The sequence below is a fragment of the Lytechinus variegatus genome, chromosome 9 (genome assembly GCF_018143015.1).
Source record: "Lytechinus variegatus isolate NC3 chromosome 9, Lvar_3.0, whole genome shotgun sequence".
NCBI classification, from domain to species: domain Eukaryota; kingdom Metazoa; phylum Echinodermata; class Echinoidea; order Temnopleuroida; family Toxopneustidae; genus Lytechinus; species Lytechinus variegatus.
In genome coordinates this window covers 34674319-34695439 of record NC_054748.1, presented here as the reverse complement: position 1 = coordinate 34695439, position 21121 = coordinate 34674319, and the positions used below count along the sequence as shown (strand labels likewise).

Sequence of the window (21121 nt, the reverse complement as noted above, 5' to 3'; positions counted from 1 at the left end):
AAATGGGGAACATCACCCCGAAGAAAACTTTGAGAAAATAGCTGAAAATTTAAAAAAGAATATTGGTGAAGGTTAGAGGAAAATAAAATAAAGATTAAAAAAATTATTAGGATCTTAAGTTTTGGATTTGTGACGTCATAAACGAGCAGTTGCCCATATATGTAATATAAAATGCATAATTTTTTTAATGGTTAGTGATGACTTATATTTGTTTTCTTTTTAGCAACTGGTGTGAAATAATTTGTCTTTTAATATACTGAAGGTACAGTAAATCATTTTCAAATTTTCTGAGAAAATGAAATTTCATTGATTTTTTTTTACCATACGATATTTAGGAAAGCTGCTCGCATATGACGTCACAAATCAAATCATTAACAATCTAATAACTTTTCATATATTTGATAGCTTTTCCTCAAACCTTCGCCAATGTTTTTAAAATAAATTTAATTGCTATTTTCACAATAAACTTTTTTTTTGTCAAGGTGAACTTCCCTCTTTGAATAATAAACAGAGAGATGGGCGAACTAGAGAGAGAATGAGGAGAGACAAAAAAACCACAAAGAGGGGGAGTAGGGAGAGAGATAGACAGACAGAGAGAGAGAAAGAAATTGAGAGTGCGAATATGGATCGTGTATACGCCAAAACACGCGAAAACAAATGACCGAAAAATGGAGCAATGATATTAAGATACATTTCAAACATCCAGTCATTAATTTAATACCAAAAAATACTCTTGAATTTGATCTTCATATTTATAGATAATATGCCTAGTTCATAAGGACGGTATACAAAATGAACGAATTCGAAGAAATGTTCACATTGAATCAAATGTGTGACAGTAATAGCGATACGAGCTTCGAATTGAGCTAAGTTGTAGGATCTAAAAAGGTGAGTCAACTCGGAAAAGAGCGAAGATTCACTCTATACATATTGCAGAATACCCCCCCCCCCGCATCAATTTTTATCAATGCTGTGTCCGTATGAAAGGTTCTGAGTATTTTTTAAAGCTCATTATAACAAGCATGTACATGTATTCTATTTCAGGGGCCTGGCCACAGAGGAATATTGTACTGTAAATGGATATGGGGTGTTGAGCATTGCAAAAACTCTGGTGTTGATTTAACACCAGCCCGGAATCTATATATGTCCACACCAGAGAAGTGTTAAACAACACCAGTTGTTCCTTTTGGTCTAACACCAGATAGGTGTTTATACAACACCAATTAGTATTAAAACAGCATCGGTTTGATTCCAAACAGGAGTTGTTTCAAAACTTTTCTGGTGTGGACATGTATAGATTCTGGGCTGGTGTTAAATCAACATCGGAGTTTTTGGCAGAGCAATAGATGACCATCCATGGTCTTGTCCACGCTCCTTTTTTAATCAATATTGCCAAAATTTTGACCTAATACTGTTTGTCTCATACATGACAATGATAACGTCCGGCATTGTAAATATTACAACTTTTTAACTCGGTCGTATCATCATCCTCATCATTACTTGAAGGTATCGGGACCGGGTGGTACACATGAAAATCCGGGGTTCGATCCCACGCCACGGAATTTCATGCCCGGGGCCGGAGACCTACGCCAGTGAGCAAGGCATTACTCTGCAGTGCCCTTTTATTCTGCATTCAAATAATTCGAAATGTTCTAATGCATTCTTGGTGACCTTGCAAATAAAAAGAAATCATACTTTTACCAATTCTTATACATCTTCATTATGATTATACTCTAACGACAAAGAAAGTGCAAAGTATTAACAGTACTGGATCGTGTCCCATAGTCGTATATGGCAAGGTAGATACTTCTTTTGGCAAACAGCATGAGGATTGAATAATTATACAATATCGTAATTACGGTTTGATACACTGTAAAAACTATAGTGTTAAAACTGACACAAATTGGTGTTAATAGAGGACCACACCCTGAGGTGTTAAAATTACACCCTAAAGATTGAACATAACACCAAGGAGTGTAAATGTAACAACCAAAGGTGTTGTAATAACACCTATAGGTGCAAAACTAACACCACCAATTTAACACCGGTGTAAAATATCAGGTGTAGTCCTCTATGTACACCGGTTAACACCACAGTTTTTGCTGTGTACTGTCACAAACCAAGCTTCAAATCAATATAGATGCAAAAAAACACGTAGATTCCAAAGAGATGATTCACAACTATTAATAATTATGACAAAAGAATAGGTATTTGGAGAAAGGAAATTTCGAAAAGTAATGACATGTAGTTGCATCGGCGAAAGCGACTCTTGACCGACTAACTCACGCTATATTTCCAATGACGATTAGGAGGCTATTCGTTGGAGTAACTGTTGCCTTACTATTACAAACTTCAAACTTGTCAAATACACAATCTACCTGATTTATTTCAGGATGAAATGAAGAATTTTACGTACTTCTGACAAATATTTTTTTTTCATATAACTATTGGAAGGAGACCAAACTCCACGGAAAATATAAATCTTATCTGAAAATGAGAGGAGCAACTTGAAACAAGTTTCATTAAAAATCGGTTATTGAGTGTGGTATTTAAGTGTTTAACAGTCTTGCAACACTTTCTTTAGGGATCCTCAAATTGGCAATCATGCTTCAGAATGCCACGGCTGATATTTTGGACAACTCTCCCTTTGTTTTCTTCACAAAATTTCAGATTTTCCAATCTACTTTACACGTTTTTTTTTTAATTATCTCTTCCTGAACTTATTAAGGCATTTGTGTGATTATATCTTTCCAACCACATGGGTTGGGCTCTGCGGAAGGCAAGATGCGATTTTCGATTTTAAAGATAATGGGGAAATGGGAAAATTTGTGCACAAATCACACAGAGAGTTATCCACAAAATCAGTCATTTTGAAGCATGTTTGCTAATTTCAGGATCCCTATAGAAAGCATCAAGAATTTTCAAACCTCTATAATTCTCTTATTTTATGACCGATTTAAAAAAAAAATTGATGGAATTGCTTCTTTGCAATAACGTTGTTTTCTCTCCTTCGGTATAAGTTTCACTACTAAGCGTCTATTGCACATACACGATGGTATTAAAAATAGTTTACATATCTACAAAGCACACATTACAGCGACGGGACTGTTACACTGCAAAAACTCTGGTGTTGATTTAACACCAGCCCGGAATCTATATATGTCCACACCAGAGAAGTGTTAAACAACACCAGTTTCTTTTGGTCTAACACCAGATAGGTGTTTATACAACACCAGTTAGCATTAAAACATTATCGGTTTGATGTTGACATATCAGATTCCGCTCTGGTGTTTAGTAAATCGACACCGGAGTTTTTGCATTGTACAGTGACGGGACTATTATAACTTGGCCAGACAGTCACAATTTCTATTGGCCTAATTATATTTTAAGCTAAAATGTGCGCATTTGAAACGAAAATTTATACAGAGTGGCAAACGGTGATAGTTTTGATATGATTCCAAATGGTAAAAAAAAAATGCCGATTCGGCACTATGGACACATTATACACAGTGTGATTAGTATTCACAATGTGTTCACATGATGGACTCTTTGAATTGACAATTGAGATTCACAATGTTAAATCTGACCATTTGAACAGTGTGAACATGATGTTTCACACTGTGTACAGTACACACACAGTGTAAATTTTCAGAGTGTGTTCACATAATGGAATCACAGATTTGTGTAAAATCTGAACATGATGATTTCACATTGCGGATGCATGCATACACAGTATGAACACCCACAGTGTACCCATATGGTGGAGACTCTGTGTTTCGCAATTTCAAATCTGGTGAGCATTTCAACAGTGTGAACATGATTCCACTCTGTGGACAGTACACAGAATGCGTATTTACAGTGTGTTCACATAATACAATTTGTTTCAAAATTCCGAATTTCGATAGTGTGGAGATGATTTAATGTTATATTCCACACTCTGAACACAGTACGGGAACACTGTGCTCTTTCCAAAAGGGATGAAACGTAATGTGGTTATGTAATTATAAGGAGCCTGCATACAACATTGAAATAACAGGCGAAGATTAGAATACAATAATGATCAGCACTTCGTAAATACTTAAATGGATACCATATTCACATTATTGTCAAGATATGTAACATGAAAGGCACAAGCATAGAAACCGTTCAAGTTTTCAATAGAGATAATCGAAATTTGATTATCTCTGAAATACAAATACCCATATTAAAACACTAATAATGAATGCGTGTAATGTAAATGGATAGGTCCTGTTGAAAATGGACTAATTTATTTGCACAATTTGTTCAAAATCACATTTAAGGGGGGGGGATTGCACTTTGATCATACGACACGTCTTTTCTTGTTACGATCGACAGGCAACCAATGTCATGAAGATTCTGGGAGTGTTTCACCAACATTTTTTGTCCGACAAGTTGTCAGATCTGCCAACTCCTTGATTCTAATTGGCCGAGATGGACTGTTACTATGGTCACTGTCTTATAAAACAGGACTTGTCGGATAAAACAGCGATAAGCTTACGTTTAATTCGAAATAATCAAGCGTGGGTCAAAATATCTGCATCTGTATCCCTTGCAGATTTGTAGTTGATTAGGTTTCAGTTGCAACGGAACTTCTTGGCAAGGCCACAAATCACATTCTATACTAATAATAATAATAATAATAATTGGCATTTATATAGCGCTTTATCAATCTACGACTGTTCAAAGCGCTTCACAATTATTATTACCCGGTCACTGGATTCATAGCATTCCAAGCAGCCTGTTAGGCGCAAACTTGCTAAACCAACCACAATGACGGTTGTTTCCTACCGGTACCCAATTAGCACCTGGGTGAGACTGGCAAAGTGTGGATTGACGCCTTGCCAAAGGGCGCTAGGCCATGGTGGGATTCGAACACACGACCCTCTGATTACAAGGCGAGAGTCAGAACCGCTACACCACGGCGCTTACTAGATGTTGGGACGTATCTTTGTCTACAATATTGAACGTAAGTATCTATACTTATAACGCATCATAGGCAACAGTCATCAAAAGGAGTGTTAGATTGCTAGATAGTTTCAGAGTAGGCCTTAACTATTTTGTGGAAGGTATTAAATGACGTAAACTGTTATTCTTTCCATCTTCCCGACTGGAAAGGATGCAGTGTCCCATAGTGTGTGCCACAGTGTGTTCACAGTGTGGAACACATTGTGAAATCACCTTCACACTGTTAAATTTGAGTATTATAACAGTGTGAATCACATGTTCACATAGTCGACCGTGTGAACACGCTGTGAACAGACACACTGTCGAAGTGTCCACAGTGTGAAATATCTTCACATTGTTGAATTTGAGCATTTCAACAGTGAGAATCGCATATTCACATAGTCGACCGTGTGAACACGCTGTGAACAGTCACACTGTCGAAGTGTCCACAGTGTGAATATCTTCACATTGTTGAATTTGAGCATTTCAACAGTGTGAATCACAATCATATTCACATAGTCGACCGTGTGAACACGCTGTGAACAGACACAATGTCAATTGTCCACAGTGTTAAAGATCTTCACATTGTTGAATCTGAGCATTTAAACAGTTTGAATAATAATTTTTCACATAGACCACTGTGTAAACACACTGTTATCACACTGTTCTCTCCAGCAGGGCAGAGGGAAGGAATTAATTGACCATAAAATAACAATGATACTCTCAACGCGTAAATTGCAGTTAGACGATCGGTCTGCAACCCGATTTGGGCATAAAAAATAAGTAGATTTTTATACTAATATTGAGACATGTAATATCTTACTGAGTGTCCTTCTAAATCATCGTACTACGAATACCGATGTTCAAACCAGTGACTATAATTATGCTAATACTTACGTCTATTAGAATAAAAGCAAATGTAATATCTAGTCGTAATGACGTCATAGCAATCGTACGATTTGGAACTAATTTGTACTTTACTACAAGATAAAGGTTTGCAGTCATCAAACATTGTGAAATTAGTATGCTTTCAGTTAATAGGCTTACTTTTCATTCACATTTTAAGAAAATGAGCAAAATGCAATTTGTTCTAAAATCGGATGTAGACGAGCCGGTGCGGTGGGCGTTGGGCAATACATATAAATTAGGAAAACTTTTCTCACTAAGTTTTCTGTTGTGTGCCCCGTCTTTTATGCATTCAACAGAGCAGAATGACTTTAATTACCTCATTAGTATCATAAATAGGTTGTGGACGTAGTGGTGGGCAGAGGCCATGCCATCTTTTTGTCCCCGTTGGCGTCGCGATCGAACGCACGGTAGGAGGTGAACGAGCGCCCGCCCTCAACTTCCTCAGTTAGCACCCCAACGTGATTTTTGCGCGAGAACTTGGACGAATTCGTGATGGCGTATGTGTCCTTCCGGTAGCACTTCATCGTGGAGACACAGAATACCTCTTTGCAACCTCGTCGAAAGTTCGGGTTGTAGCACGAGTATATGACCGGATTCCACGCGCATGACGTCAGCGAAATCCAGACTGTGACCCAGTAAATGTTCACCTCTGATTGGCTAATCTGCGTCAAGTCTTGAGCACACGTGAACCACTCCTGAACGACAAAGAACGGTGTCCATGAGACGAAGAAAACACTGCTTACAATCATGAGCATTTTAACAGTTTTGACCTTTGCGCGCGGCACGCTGTTCATTGTCCGCTGCAGGGCGCGTCCGCGTATACCGACCGTCCAAATATGGCGGAAAATTCGCGCGTAGGTTATCAGAAGCAAGATCATGGGCAAGATGAATTCGACCAGGAGTAAAGCAGTGATGTACATGATCCCAGCTGCTTCCAAGGAAGTGAAAGGCATACATACTGTTGTATTTCCTCCTAGTTCTGTAAGTACGAAGAAATAAAAGGCAGGACACGATATGAGCGTAGCGATGGACCAACTAATGATGATCATTTTCTTCGCTTTTCCGCGAGTGATTTTAAAGCTCAGTGGATAAAGAATAGTGTAGAAACGGTCGACACCGATGGCTATTAACACATAGACGGTTGCACCCGGCTTCATATATTGCAAAAACCTCACTAGCTTACATATAAATAAACCAAACACCCACTCATCTGCAATGATTAGACCAATCATGAAAGGCATACAGAGAACCGACATGACTAGATCCACAATGGCTAGCGATATCACAAAATAGTTCGTCGTGCTCTGCAGTCGACGACTTCGCTGCACTACGGTGACCACAAGGATGTTGCCGAATATGCACGTCATGCACATCAGCGAAGCGGCGATGGTACCCATTACGGTGCCGAATGTCATGACGATGCTATCTCGGTCCAGGTCCTGCGGAGTAGTTCCTAGATCTGGTCCGGATGTAGTCGGTTGTTCCCACGGGGATGTGCTCAAACCGTTGGGAATTGATGTACTCTCAATGGTCATCGCCGTCTCTGTCGTGACTACATCCGTACCATCTACGAAAACAACTGACGTCGTCGTCGTGTTCATCCTTTAACTTCACAGCATCCTGCAAGATCAAATGAAAAAAAAGTTAATTTATCTTCTACCACTAATCGTTTGTTGTCTGCTATGCAAACCTTCACTCGAGTCAAAGGATGTAAATGCGCAGGCCACGACGGCTTGTGTACTGAAGGCCAAACAGTACGTTTTCTATGCGTTAGTCATGTGTGAAGATCCGCTTGTCGATCAAAGTTTCAATCAGAGCGTGTGTCCGTATATTAGGTCTGTTAGTTGTAGGCCTATATTTTAGCACAAAATGTAGTGGCTAGACACAGTCGCAAAAACGTCTTTACAACAGCCATTGTTAATGTTAATGTTACCAATTAAAAGAAGAACACGTACTTTAGACCCTAAAAGACACATTTTCCTTAAAATTGGCACGTCAACTGATAAAAGCAGGAGGAACCATAGTAGGGACAGGCAACAGGATGGGGAATCGGAAGAAGATGGAAAAGACAAACTGCAACGCACACGAATCAATAACACAACGCTTCGTCCCAAAAGCAGATGGTAAAAAGAAGGGAGGAATCTCTTCTGTATAGTGACGTATAATGATCACAAGAAGTACGAAATGTGATTTAAAAACAATGAAACAATCCTTAGTTATGACACGAGTGGGGATGCTTTAAATGTCACCATAATCTTGTATGGTTGCATTGCTTTACGCGTGTATTACTTATGCGAGGTCGAGACACTGCTGAACAAATGGAGAAATTATTTGAACGGTGGTCCAATCCTCCATGGCATCAAAAAAAAAAAACGGCTGTAGAAAGTTGGGGTGAAGGATGTCATTTTGGTAAAACTTACTGACTGACAATCAATTTATATATATATATATATATATATATATAATGAGATGAGGCAAGGCCAACTCAACAGATGACGCAGGACACCATTTATTCAACTCAACAGCGATTGGTAATAGTAAACTTATCATCACACTATATATATATATATACTACATGTATATACGTTAACATAGCGAGATATGGCTACTAGATAGAATGAAGTATGATGAATGAGAAGTAAAAAAAAAAAAAACAAACAGAGAGACAGGGATTGATTGAGGGATGTTCAGACTTCTTGTTTCGTCTCACCAGTCGTGTCAGTAAGAATAAACATCGTGTCACTTTTATCTAAACTGACAGACAATAATTCCAAATAAACTTAACTTCTTCACTCAATCATGCAGAAGATGGATGCATACGCCCCTAAGGATGAGCTCCTAGAGATGTGATGGTTAAGAACAGTCACCACAATGAAACCTACCCAAGACCTATCAAAGCTATAATACGTTGTTTCGAATGGCATGTTATTGATTAGTTTGGACTTTGGAGTCCGTTTTATATAAAGTTGGTGTGCATGTAATTTCACCATAGGGATAGAATGGTAGAATTATTTCCAAAGAATAAATACTAGAGGATATGCGAAGATTTTTTTCTTTTTCTTCTTCCCATCTTCTTTCTCCTCTTCCTATATTTTCTTCTTCTTTCTCCTCTTCCTATATGTTGTTCTTCTTCCTTGTCTTCTTCATCATCATCTACTTCTTTTTTCTTCTTCTTCTTCATCTCCTTCTTCTCTTTCTCCTCATTCATCTTCTTCTCCTTCTCTTCTCCTTCTCCTTCTCCTCCTCCTCTTTCTTCTTCCTCTCCTTCCCCTTCTTCTTCTTCTTCTTATTATTATCATTATTGTTATTACTCTCCTCCTTTTACTTACATCACCTTTTCATTTTTGAAACACACTCTATAGAGCTTATTTAGCTAGTCTTTAAATGCAATATATTCCTGCGGTCGGCCTAGTGTTTGCTTTAATGATGTCACATCAATCATTAATAATGATAAAACTGGATAGAAAACTCTTTACCAGTCACCATGGTAACAGGTATGATCATCCACTCACAGATCATTCACATCTAGAATTGGTCTACATGCGCAGACCCTTTTCGCTAAATGTAAAGTGATGCAGCGTCTGGTTCGAGGGACGCCCAAAATATGGTCAATTCCGAATCAAGCACAAGACCGCATGTCCTTTGATTAAACTTAATTGTGTATTTGATTTGTGTTCAGTTACAACACACTTTTCTTGGAAAGCAAAACTCATTTTGAACTGAAGATTGATTCGCCATTGAACTCATTTAAAGGGGAAGTTCACCCTGACAAAAAGTTTATTGTAAAAATAGCAGAAAAAATAATGAAAAATGTTGCAGGAGGTTTGAGAAAAATTCATCAAATAATTAAAAAGTTATTAGAATTTCAATTATTTGATTTGTGACGTCATATGCGAGCAGCATTCCTACATAGCGAATGGTAAAAAATCAATGAAATGTCATTTTCTCAGAAAATTGAAAATGGTTTTTACTGTACCTTTTGTATATCAATAGACAAATCATTTCACACCCGGTCATGAATAGAAAACAAAATCAAGTCATCAGGAACCATATAAAATTTGAAATTCATGCGTTTTATATTACATAACACATGGGGCAGCTGCTCGTTTATGACGTCACAAATCCAAAACTTTGAACTCTAATAACTTTCTTACTCTTTAACGGATTTTCCTCAAACCTTCACCAATATTTTTTACTATTTTTCTGCTATTTTTACAACAAAGTTTTCTTCAGGGTGAACTTCCCCTTTAAGTAACTTGCACCCTATATTCTTCCCCAAGATTTAGTTCGCCCAAATTTTCATCTACCCATCTTGATTCGGCAGGAAACGGGCGTAATTAGAAACAGATCTATACAGAGTAATTATTCAATTAAAGATGAAAATGATGTCTGATTATCGTCCACGAGTATGAGCGATGTGTTTTCTGCCTTCGAAGAAGATCTAATTAAGCTAGTAACGTACATGTATTTCAATGATTATATCCTTTTTTTAATTTATGTTTTCATTCATAAATCACCAACAAATATATCCTTTACAAATTTCACAATAAAGGTTACATTAAAAAATTAAAATTCAACAGAAACAATTCAAAAAATAAAACTTCCAAAACAGGTGGTCAAACGATACAGGTAAAAAAGCCACAGCAAGAAAAGATCTCAGCAAAAAAACAAACCGAATAAACCATAAAACCATAAGGCTAAAAATGCCGGAATGAAAATAGGAAGGTGAAGGCAAAACGCAAGAATAGAAGATGATGGGTAAAAAGCCCAACGTATGAAAAAATGTAAGAAATTGAAAGAAACGAAATATCTCATGGGAACTGATGAAAGCCTCAAGGCAAAAAAGCAATAAACTACACCACAACATAATTATTGATATGCATTTATTCGATGTACGTATAGAGATGATTATCTTGCTGTAGGCCTACACGTTGAAGACAACGTGTAACCCCCGATTTATCATGAACTTTTGTCAAGGTGTTCGTGAGGTTGTTTTCAGTTACAATCAGATCGAATCAGAAAATAACCAGTGGCCAGAGGAGTGGGTTGGTTGTTGTTGTTTTTTCAGAATGTAAAGATCGGGAGGGGAGGTTGGCTTCAGTCAGCCAAAAAATAAAAGTAGTAGTACTAGTAGTAGTAGTAGTGGTAGTGGTGGTGGTACTAGTAGTAGTAGTGGAAGTAGTAGTAGTAGTAGTAGTAGTAGTAGTAGTAGTAGTAGTAGTAGAAGTGGAAGTAGTAGTAGTAGTAGTAGTAGATTAGTATTAGTAGTAGTAGTAGTAGTAGTAGTAGATTAGTATTAGTGTTAGTATTAGTAGTAGTAGTACTATAGTAGTAGTAGTAGTAGTAGTAGTAGTAGTGGAAGTAGTAGTAGTAGTAGGAGGAGGAGGAGTATAGCATTAGTAGCAGTTTTATTTTAATTACTACTACTACTACTACTTCTACTACTACTATTACTACTACTACTACAACTACTACTGCTACTATTACTACTGTTCATATCATCATCACCGTTATCATAATCACTATTGTTGTTATTATTATCAGTATCATCACCATCATTCTTGTCATTAATGTCATCATTATGATTTAGCCCTATAATATACTTAATCACAAAAATAGATTTTATTACCACCATTGTTTCAAATAATGTATCTGGGCATTTCAAACAGATAGAAAATACTCGAATTTTATTTCAAATGGATCAGTACAAAGACAGCTATCCCATTACAATTTTTAGTAACTATTTACTCTTAGCTTGGTACAACCATTACTTCTGAAGCACGAAAAAATACAATCATACAAGAACATTACGATTAAATGCATTATTCTGTACTGTACCTTGACAGTATGTTCGAGGGTGTCCGAGGGTGTGTGTGTGGGTGTGTGTGTGTGTGTGTGTAAACAATAGGAACATTTACCACACTGTATAGACCTACATGTATCTAGAGTGCTGTCATTATAGAGAATATCATTATTTGAACTCAAAGTACCGTACTTTATTGATACCATAGCAATTACAAGTGAAGTGAAAATAACAGTACGTGCATCCACATTGTTTATGCAGACGACACCATGCGATACTTGCCTCGATCGCGCAAGTCATTTTGCAGGGGTAATTTTTCTCCATCTCCACGTCGGTTGCCATGGCGACGGGATGAGTTTGAGAGACGGTTTTCATACGTGATTTGATTGCGTCACAAGGGAATCAACACAACTATAAAACAATGTATATAATGGTATACGATGTAATACGCTGTTTTGATGGGAAGATCATGTGGGATTTTTCATGAGAAGTCCTTCATAGATATTATATCAATCCACAATGATTGTGCAATTTTATCGAATATATACTGATATACTGACTGAGTAATAATTTCTAATATCTATATGGGTATCTATTACCATGGTAATCGCTGATGAACTTTTCCGAGCTTCGTCAATCGACGTACAGTAGTGGTTTTTATGTGTATTATACTATATTATATGTATTGTGCATTACCAATTTGTATTGTCGGTGAGAAACAGTGGCGTACGGATGGGAGGCTCTTACCCCCCCATAAAAAAATCATGACTACGAAAAAGAGAGAGAGAAAAGGGAAAACAAGAAAGAGAGCATGGTCAAATATGATATTATTTTGTGAATTTTTGTCAAAATTTACCAAAAAATTTGACTTTTCTAATAAACATGTCGATTTTTTTTATATTTTCATATAAGTTAATAATAAAATACTATAGCAATTGCATGGTAAATAATAGTGATAATAATAATCATGATCTGATAGCGCCTTTTCCAGAGGATAAAGCGCTGTTATACAGTGCGTATCAAAAAACGTTTACACTTTGAAAAAGCTCTGGGAATCAAAAAATATGCAACATGTGGGTAATTTTTTGACATATAATCTTGGGTTTGGGTCTCATCTATCATTTGAAAGTAAAAGTTTTGACAGAATGTTACACTTGAGTGAGCACTGTCCATTTTTGTAAAGCTCGCAGAAATCTGTTAGCGCAGAAATGCTCATTTTCACGCTGTGTCAAGGGGAAAGTGCAAAATCAAACTTGCCTTGCTAAACATTTCTCATACATTTCCCTTGCACTTTCAGTCAATTGAAATAAAACGGATACATTCAAGTATACTGTATTAATTTTGCCACCAAATTGAAATTTCAACACTTAGTAAGCACAACCTTTACCATTTTTGTGCCAGCTGGATCTGAGGACACAACTGAATCTGAACAAATGTTTATATCAGACATCCCCAGCATTTTTTTCACTAAGTTTTTATCATTTAAAGTGGGTTTAAATTTCATTTTTCATTTAATACTTGTTTCTCCACACTTTTCCCAAGCTTGAAAATGATTAACACAATGAAAATCAAGCCTAAGTTATTTCATGTAATTCACAGCTCAGTGTAAAGCAAACATCGTCACGATGGCCTCGGTGTGGGGGGTGGGGTGGGGCGCAACGCACTCCTCCAAGAGTTTTGGGAAAGGTAACAAGTTAAAAAGGTTAAAGAGATCTTCGAATCAATTTTACTAGCTAAATTCCACGTGTCCTTCATGATTAAGGTCTACTTTTATTTGCATAAATATTTCAAAGTTCTGCGCAAATCATTTTTCACTAACTTTTCAAAAGTAAGTGGTGCTCACTCAAGCGGAAATATGTTTCGACAGTTATATCATCATTTGATTAAATGTATCTGTACCAATGTTAAAATGCGGAAAACTCTTCAGGATATTACAAATGTATAATTTTACAGGATTTTTCTTAAGTGTAAACTTTTTTGATACGCACTGTATAACAGCATAAAATAATGTTTCGACAGTTATATCGTCATTTGATTAAATGGATCTGTACCAATGTTAAAATGTGGAAAACTCTTCAGGATATTACAAATGTATAATTTTACAGGATTTTTCTTAAGTGTAAACCTTTTTTGATACGCACTGTATAGGTTTTAGATGTGTTTTGGATGCTTTAATTGAAGAGGGCAATAAGAGAAAGATGTTTCGGAGAGATGACGGGAGTTTATTTTTCCAAAGACGGGGGGGGGGGAGGTAAGAAGAATTGATGCCAGCCTGAGAATCTGGCTTTACGAATGACAAAGGAATGAGCAGATGTGGAACGAAGAGAGTATGTAAAACTATATGGCCCGTATTCTGATAGCAGGTTTAACTTAAACTCAGGTTTAAAGTTGTGGTTCAAAAATGGGAAGCCAAAAGTATCATTTTTTTTATTAAGTTGTACGCTTCTTATGTTCTGTGCTCTTTCCTGATTCATCGATGGTGAAGACAATCATCTATTTATACTTCCTAGACAATTATGAATGATTTGAGAGCCAAATGAGCTGAAGTATGATATCTCTACGGTTTGGGATTTATGTAACAATTGGCTTCCCATACTTAAACCACAACTTTAAAGCTGAGTTTAAGTTAAACTTGCTATCAGAATACGAGCCTATGAGTCTGAATAGGAATCCAACCCTGACCCGTTCCCCGTATGCATAGCGTATTCGTATTTTCAATGTCGCGTTAACACGATCCACCCGTAATACACGTTCACACAATTTGCCTTGTCTTCTTATTTGGCAATTAAGCATAGCAACTTAAAAAAAATGCTAATGATGTTGACATAAGCGTAACGGCTTCTTGACAACAAAGATATCAAATACAAAGACAACCATGACAGAGCTACTTTGAATATACACGACTGTGATAATTACAGAGACGTACATTTGGAGCAAGTAGGCCTTCGACAATAGTATCATGGTATACAGTATAAAGTTTCCATCCTTTTGAGCAATGAATAATGTCAGGGCCATTTCCCTTCACAAATAACAAGAAAAGAAATTTAAAAAAAATTATATTTTTTACGTTAAAATAACTTCCTCATTACTTTCGTACACATTTCACTTAAATTTTCTATATATCGCGCGATAGTGGTTACGACTCTCGTCTTACAATCAGAGGGAAGTGGGTTCGAATCCCAGTCATGGTGTTGTTTCCTTCAGCATGAGATTTACCCACATTGTGCTGCACTCGACCCAGGTGAGGTAAATAGGTAACCTGTTACTCCTTAAAAGCTTTATATAGCGCCCATATGGCGGCTCAGCTACTAACAGCCGGGGGTAATAATCATGATAATATGATACGGCGAAGTGCCCAGCGCAGAACTGCGCTATATCATCAGTATATGGAATATAAGATTTGACGTTATTTTTTTTACTTCATTTATTTATTTTATTTATTTATTTATTTATTTATTTATTCATTTATCTATTTATTTATTTATTTATTTATTATTTATTCATCTATTTATTCATTCATTTATTCATTCATTTATTTATTTATTCATTTATGTTTTTATTTATTATTTATTTATTTATTTATTCATTCCTTCATTTATTTATTTATTTATTATTTATTCATCTATTTATCCATTTATTCATTTATTCATTTATTTATTTATTTATTTATTTATTTATTCATTTATTATTTATTTATTTATTTATTTACTTATTGTGAGAAGGATGCAAGCAATACATTCTTTACAACATTATGGGTGAATTGTTATCATGCCATTAGATTAAACAAAAAGAATAACAGTCTGGGGTTGTATATTTCCAGTGATCAAAAGGGAGAGTTGTACATTCACTGTAAAAAGTGTGGTGTTAACACTGACACCAATTGGTGTTAATAGAGGACCACACCCTGAGGTGTTAAAATTACACCCTAAAGATTGAACATAACACCAAAGAGTGTAAATGTAACAACCAAAGGTGTTGTAATAACACCTATAGGGGTAAAACTAACACCACCAATTTAACACCGGTGTAAATAACTGGTGTGTTCCTCTATGCACCACAGTTTTTGCTGTGTTGGTGACATCACACATCGTGTTCGCAATGCCAACATGGATCTCCATATAAATTCAAATTCAAATTTATTTATTTCACATATAGCATTATCATTCTCGACAAATTAAAATTTACATATTTTTTTTATTATAGTTTGGTTAATTTCACTCAAACTTCCGAATATGTTCCAAGGGTTTCGTTCCCCCTTTTAAGCCCTGCTTTTTTTTCTCCTATTGTCATATATCTACTCCAGTTTTCAAAGTTTAGTTTGTATCCATCACAGTAAAAACACTGTTTAAGATCTACATACAACTACCTTTACCATATCAATATTACAGTAGCTGTCTAAACAAGTGTATGAAATATTAAACAAAGTTTGATATTTGATACTTAATTCTCAATAAATTTAGCATGGTTGCTTGGACTGTAAAACAACTCTGAAACGATTGAATTTGATGGGTTTTAAATAAATAGGCAAGAAAGGGAGAACCCTCTTCAAATGTCGAACGGTGAATTATTGCCTATACTTCACATAGGGAAACACATCCGGAATAACTTGCGAAAATAGAGTGGTTTTAGTCAAATTGCATGAATATTTAATTGGTAGTCACATCAGATGACGTAGTATGCGAGCCAGATACTTATGGCATTGTGTGAGACCAACCGTTGATCTTTACTAATCAACATTAATAAAATTCACCTTTGACATTTACTTGTCGATGTTGTATAAAATACAATGCAGAATATTTTACAACGAATTTATATTTCGTACTGATAACACTCAAGTATGAGAATTAGCTTTCTCGGGAATATATTTGTTCAATTGAAAAAAAGTCATCCCGACTCGGGATGACTTTTTTTCAATTGAACAAATATATCACTATATTCACATTTTTGTCGATTTGATTTTTATATCTTTCTTTTTAGTAAACTTATATTCTTTGTTTTTATTTATTCGGTTCATTTTTTTCCTTCTTGTATTTCCCTTTTAGATGATCTGACACAACCAGTGGCGTACCTGGGATTTTCCACGGGGGGGGGGGGCAAAACCGGTCGAAAAATTTGACAAGCAAAAAAAAAGGTCTTCAATCAAAAAGCTCTTCAATCGTATCCTTAAAAAATGACAAGCAAAAAAAAAAGGTCTTCAAGCTCGTCAGGGGGTGGTGGGGGGGGGCAGGGATGTGTCTTTTCTATGGGTTTGACTCGTCAGGGGGGGGGGGCAGACTGCCCCCTCTGCCCCCCCCCCCGTAGGTACGATAGTGGACACAACCAAGATCAATATTTCAATCAACACCCGATATTCTTTACAGAATTCATGATCATATCTCTTCATCAGGATATATATAATATCAATCAATCACCTATTTTGTTATAATGCAATTTGTGTGTATGAAATTAAGTACAATTATTATTAAAAAAAAACTTTATTGAAGAGGGGGTGGGGGGTGTCTACTGCTTATAGTGGAACCCCTCATTTCCATTAATACCACTTTTCTTTGGAATGTCAATCTTGGCCCCGTAACTCTATGAAAATACATCAGTGCCATAATTTTTTCTACAGGATATTTGCAAAATGCCCATTTAAAACAAAGGAGATCACACCAAATTGTCAAGACTTCAATGAATTCATGGATATACATTCATATCTAGAATAAAAACATGCATTTTATGTGTTGACTTTGCTGGCTTTCCATAGTTGCGATTGATTGGATCAGTCGCAACTCTTCATAAGACCTTTTTTTTTTAAACAAGTGCACACCTAGTTACTAATAATGCATATAGCATTTTCATTTATTTGAAAGCAAGATAAAAGAGCTTTGTAGATTAAATGCTTTGCTCACGGGCATAGGTGCCGCGGCCGGGGATCGAACCCCGGACTTTCCATGTATAGCCAGGCGCCTTAGACCACTCGGCCACGGCACCTCTAAGACGGGGCCCTTATGTCGATAAGACTCCATGCTGATAATAACACACTGACATCGTGTGACCACAGTGTGTTTACAGAGTGGACTATGTCAGAGAATTATTCACAAGTATTTAAATGCTCAAATTCAACAGTGTGGAGATATGTTCACACTGTGGACACCTCAACGGTGTGACAGTTCGCAGCTAGCGTTTTCACATGGTCGACTTTACGTGACTATGTGATTTTCATACTTTTGACATGCTCAAATTTTACAGTGTGAAGGTGATTTCACACTGTATACGGTACCACACTGTGGCACACACTGTAGGACAGTGTACTTTCCAGTAGGGAATGTACATTTCTATCTGAATTTTATTACTTTCTATTATGTTTCAACTTGAATTAAATAAAAGAATTGAATTGCATACAGAATATTATTTCGCTCATATATTGGTTGTTGTTGTTTTAGTGAATTAAAATAAAGATATCGAATATGGCCTAAATTTAGGTGTGATTCACTTTCTGCACACTCAAACCGTGGGCGAAATGAATCGTATTATTTAACGTAGTTTACATTTTGATTAATTGATGAACCAGTGAACCAAAATGGAAGGTCACCTAACTGCAATGATGTTTTTCTCATTTAGTATTTCATTTTCTAAAATTCGCATTTTGGGGACTTTTGGGGGGCATTTTCGCTTTCACTGAATTGATCATTATAAGGTTTCCGTCTTATACCATGGTCACATTATTTTGGTCTACGGCGGCCGTACGGCGAGTCGAAATCAGCTGTTTGAACATTTTTTGCACCAACTACACACAGCGATTTGGATGAAAATTAATAAAACGGCTGTTTTCGACTCGCCGTACGGTCGCCGTAGAGCAAATGTGACCATGGTATTAGTGATTTATCTTTGTTTAGTCAATAAATTCATGTCTTATGCCAATATTGAAAATAAATTTTTGCACGTATAGCCTATACATGTCTCTCAAAAGTTACATATAGATCAATTTAATTATGACAATTAGCGTGAAAACTGTCTTGCAACTTTTTCCCATTTAATCTAAAATAAAGATTTATTTTACAATTTTGCTTTAAACATGCTTCTTTGACAAATAATGCAGACAGATTTGACAAGAGTGAAAATGTTTAGATGAATAGAAAATCAATCTTGAATCATAATCAATTATTAAAAAGAACCAACAACAGTAACGAAGGTGATATACACTTACGTTATTGTATATGTCATGGTCGAAATAAATTGAAATTGAATAAAAAATGAATTAATGGAGTTTACTTCATATTCGGCTTCCACCTTATTTTCGGGGTCAGAAAATGACCCTGAAAGTCAGGTGTAAGCTGGAAAGGACCTATTACCATAATAATGCACTACTACAGTGGAATAAAACATAGCTCAAATGACTATGCTGTTTTAGAGTGTAAACACTGTAAAAACTGAGGTGTTAAAACTGACACCAATTGGTGTTAATAGAGGACCACACTCTGAGGTGTTTAAATTACACCCTAGAGATTGAACATAACACCAAACAGTGTAAATGTAACAACCAAAGGTGTTGTAATAACACCTATAGGTGTAAAACTAACACCACCAATTTAAAACCGGTGTAAAATAACTGCTGCGGTCCTCTATTTACACCGGGTAACACCACAGTTTTTGCTGTGTATGCCTTGCAGTAGAATGCAAATATAGGCTATTTCAGATATATAACTGTGTTCCTATAACAGAAGTAGCCCTAATTTAATCTAAAATAGGCCCAATTGTTGATTTTATGCTGTGTAAATACAATCTTGAACTGAAATTAGGAAACATAGGCCTATACGTATTGGGGAGGGGGGGGGGGGGTATTGTTCCATGACATTTGATCCGCCGACAATCTGACTGCGATGAATTGCCGCCGCTGATGTAAATTCTGCACATTAACACAATGACCAACTTCAATCCTGGATTAAACACTATATCATATCCTAAATCTTACTTTAACATAGAACATACACAGCAAAAACTGTGATGTTAACCGGTGTACATAGAGGACCACACCAGTTATTTTACATCGGTGTTAAATTGACAGTGTTAGTTTAACACCTATAGGTGATATTACAACACGTTTGGTTGTTACATTTACCATATTTGGTGTTATGTTGAATCTCTAGTGTGTAACTTTAACACATACCTCAGGGTGTGGTCCTCTATTAACACCAACTGGTGTCAATTTTAACACCGCAGTTTTTACAGTGTAGAACCAGGCTATTGCAAACGGAACCCCGTGTTAGACTAAAATCAATTTATTGTCATCTACTGGAGTAAACGCCGTGCATGTCACCGGCCTGGATATTGGATGCTCCCGTATCACGTCCCGCCTTTTATTATTAACATTAGAATCAAAACAATCACACGGTATGCATGAGGGTGATATAATTAGGCGATATCATTGGATTCGATCGCCGTATTGAAAGAATAGTGATAGGACATATGCTCGAACATAGCCAAAGATAGTCACAAAAGTTAAGACTTAAAGCAAAATTCAAACACTTACTTATCATTGATTACACCAAAATCTGCCATGAATTGCAGAGCGTCACGTTACCACCACAAACACAGCAACGGATGATGCAGTTGAGCACCATTAGCGCTGCTTTTATAGGAGTCACGTTGTCATATAATAGTCAGGCACTGCAGGCTCCTATTTTAACGTCGTATTATTCATCAACAATAAAGCTAGATTATTAACGGATTCACATCATAGTTGATGATTAATTTGATATGGTTGGGAATGGTTGCTTGCTCAGGACTGTAAATATTCCAAATGAAAAAAACATGATCAACTCCAGCGATGTTGTATGGTTATGCATAACTGAATATATTAAACAACGTACGGTTTTTAAAGATTACCGGCAAGAGCTCATAATGCATGTTCCAAATGAAGGTTTAAAATGCGATATCATCAATATTGTCCACATGATTTGGCTAAATGTATCAAATACAACAACAATCCTAGTTCGACTCCCATTTTGATCTAAACCTCCACGACTTCTTTGATCCTGAAATGCGGAAGACCTCGCTTTTGTACGGACGATACTGTATTGTTTGCGATATCATACATTCATTCGCCGTCTCCGCGGAGGGGTGTACGTTTCGCATCCACGTAAAATGAGATGGAGAGGTTGGAATATTACATGCACGTAAGAAGCGTTATATCAGAAATTTGTGTGTTTTGTGTGTGTGGATTTTGTGTATGTATAGCTGGCTATGAATTTCTGTGTGTTCTTGCGAATTTCACGTGCGGGTGGACGGTGGCGTTGGCAAGTTCACATGGAGCATCAAAAAGAATACCACTCAAATATTGAATATGATTACTTATCTATCTATTCATTTGTTGATTTACATATTATATGAATGTATTAGATCATCATATTTACCAAAAATGATATTCATTTATCAGATATGCATTCATTTTTTTCCGGAAAC

General features: G+C 36.3%; 1 protein-coding gene across 1 annotated transcript; it reads right to left on the bottom strand.

Moving 5' to 3' along the window:
• Positions 1-5743: 5743 nt before the first annotated feature.
• LOC121421435 (probable G-protein coupled receptor 19) lies at positions 5744-20434 on the bottom strand. The gene is made up of 2 exons (XM_041616128.1): positions 20190-20434; positions 5744-7494 (listed from the first exon to the last, which is right to left on the bottom strand). The coding sequence occupies exon 2, from the start codon at positions 7473-7475 to the stop codon at positions 6201-6203; it is 1275 nt and encodes a 424-aa protein (XP_041472062.1). The 5' UTR covers positions 7476-7494; positions 20190-20434; the 3' UTR covers positions 5744-6200.
• Between the last annotated feature and the right edge of the window lie 687 nt (positions 20435-21121).

Excerpts from the sequence above, each read along its gene's own strand:
- LOC121421435 (XM_041616128.1), bottom strand. The coding sequence starts at position 7,475 with ATGAACACGACGACGACGTCAGTTGTTTTCGTAGATGGTACGGATGTA.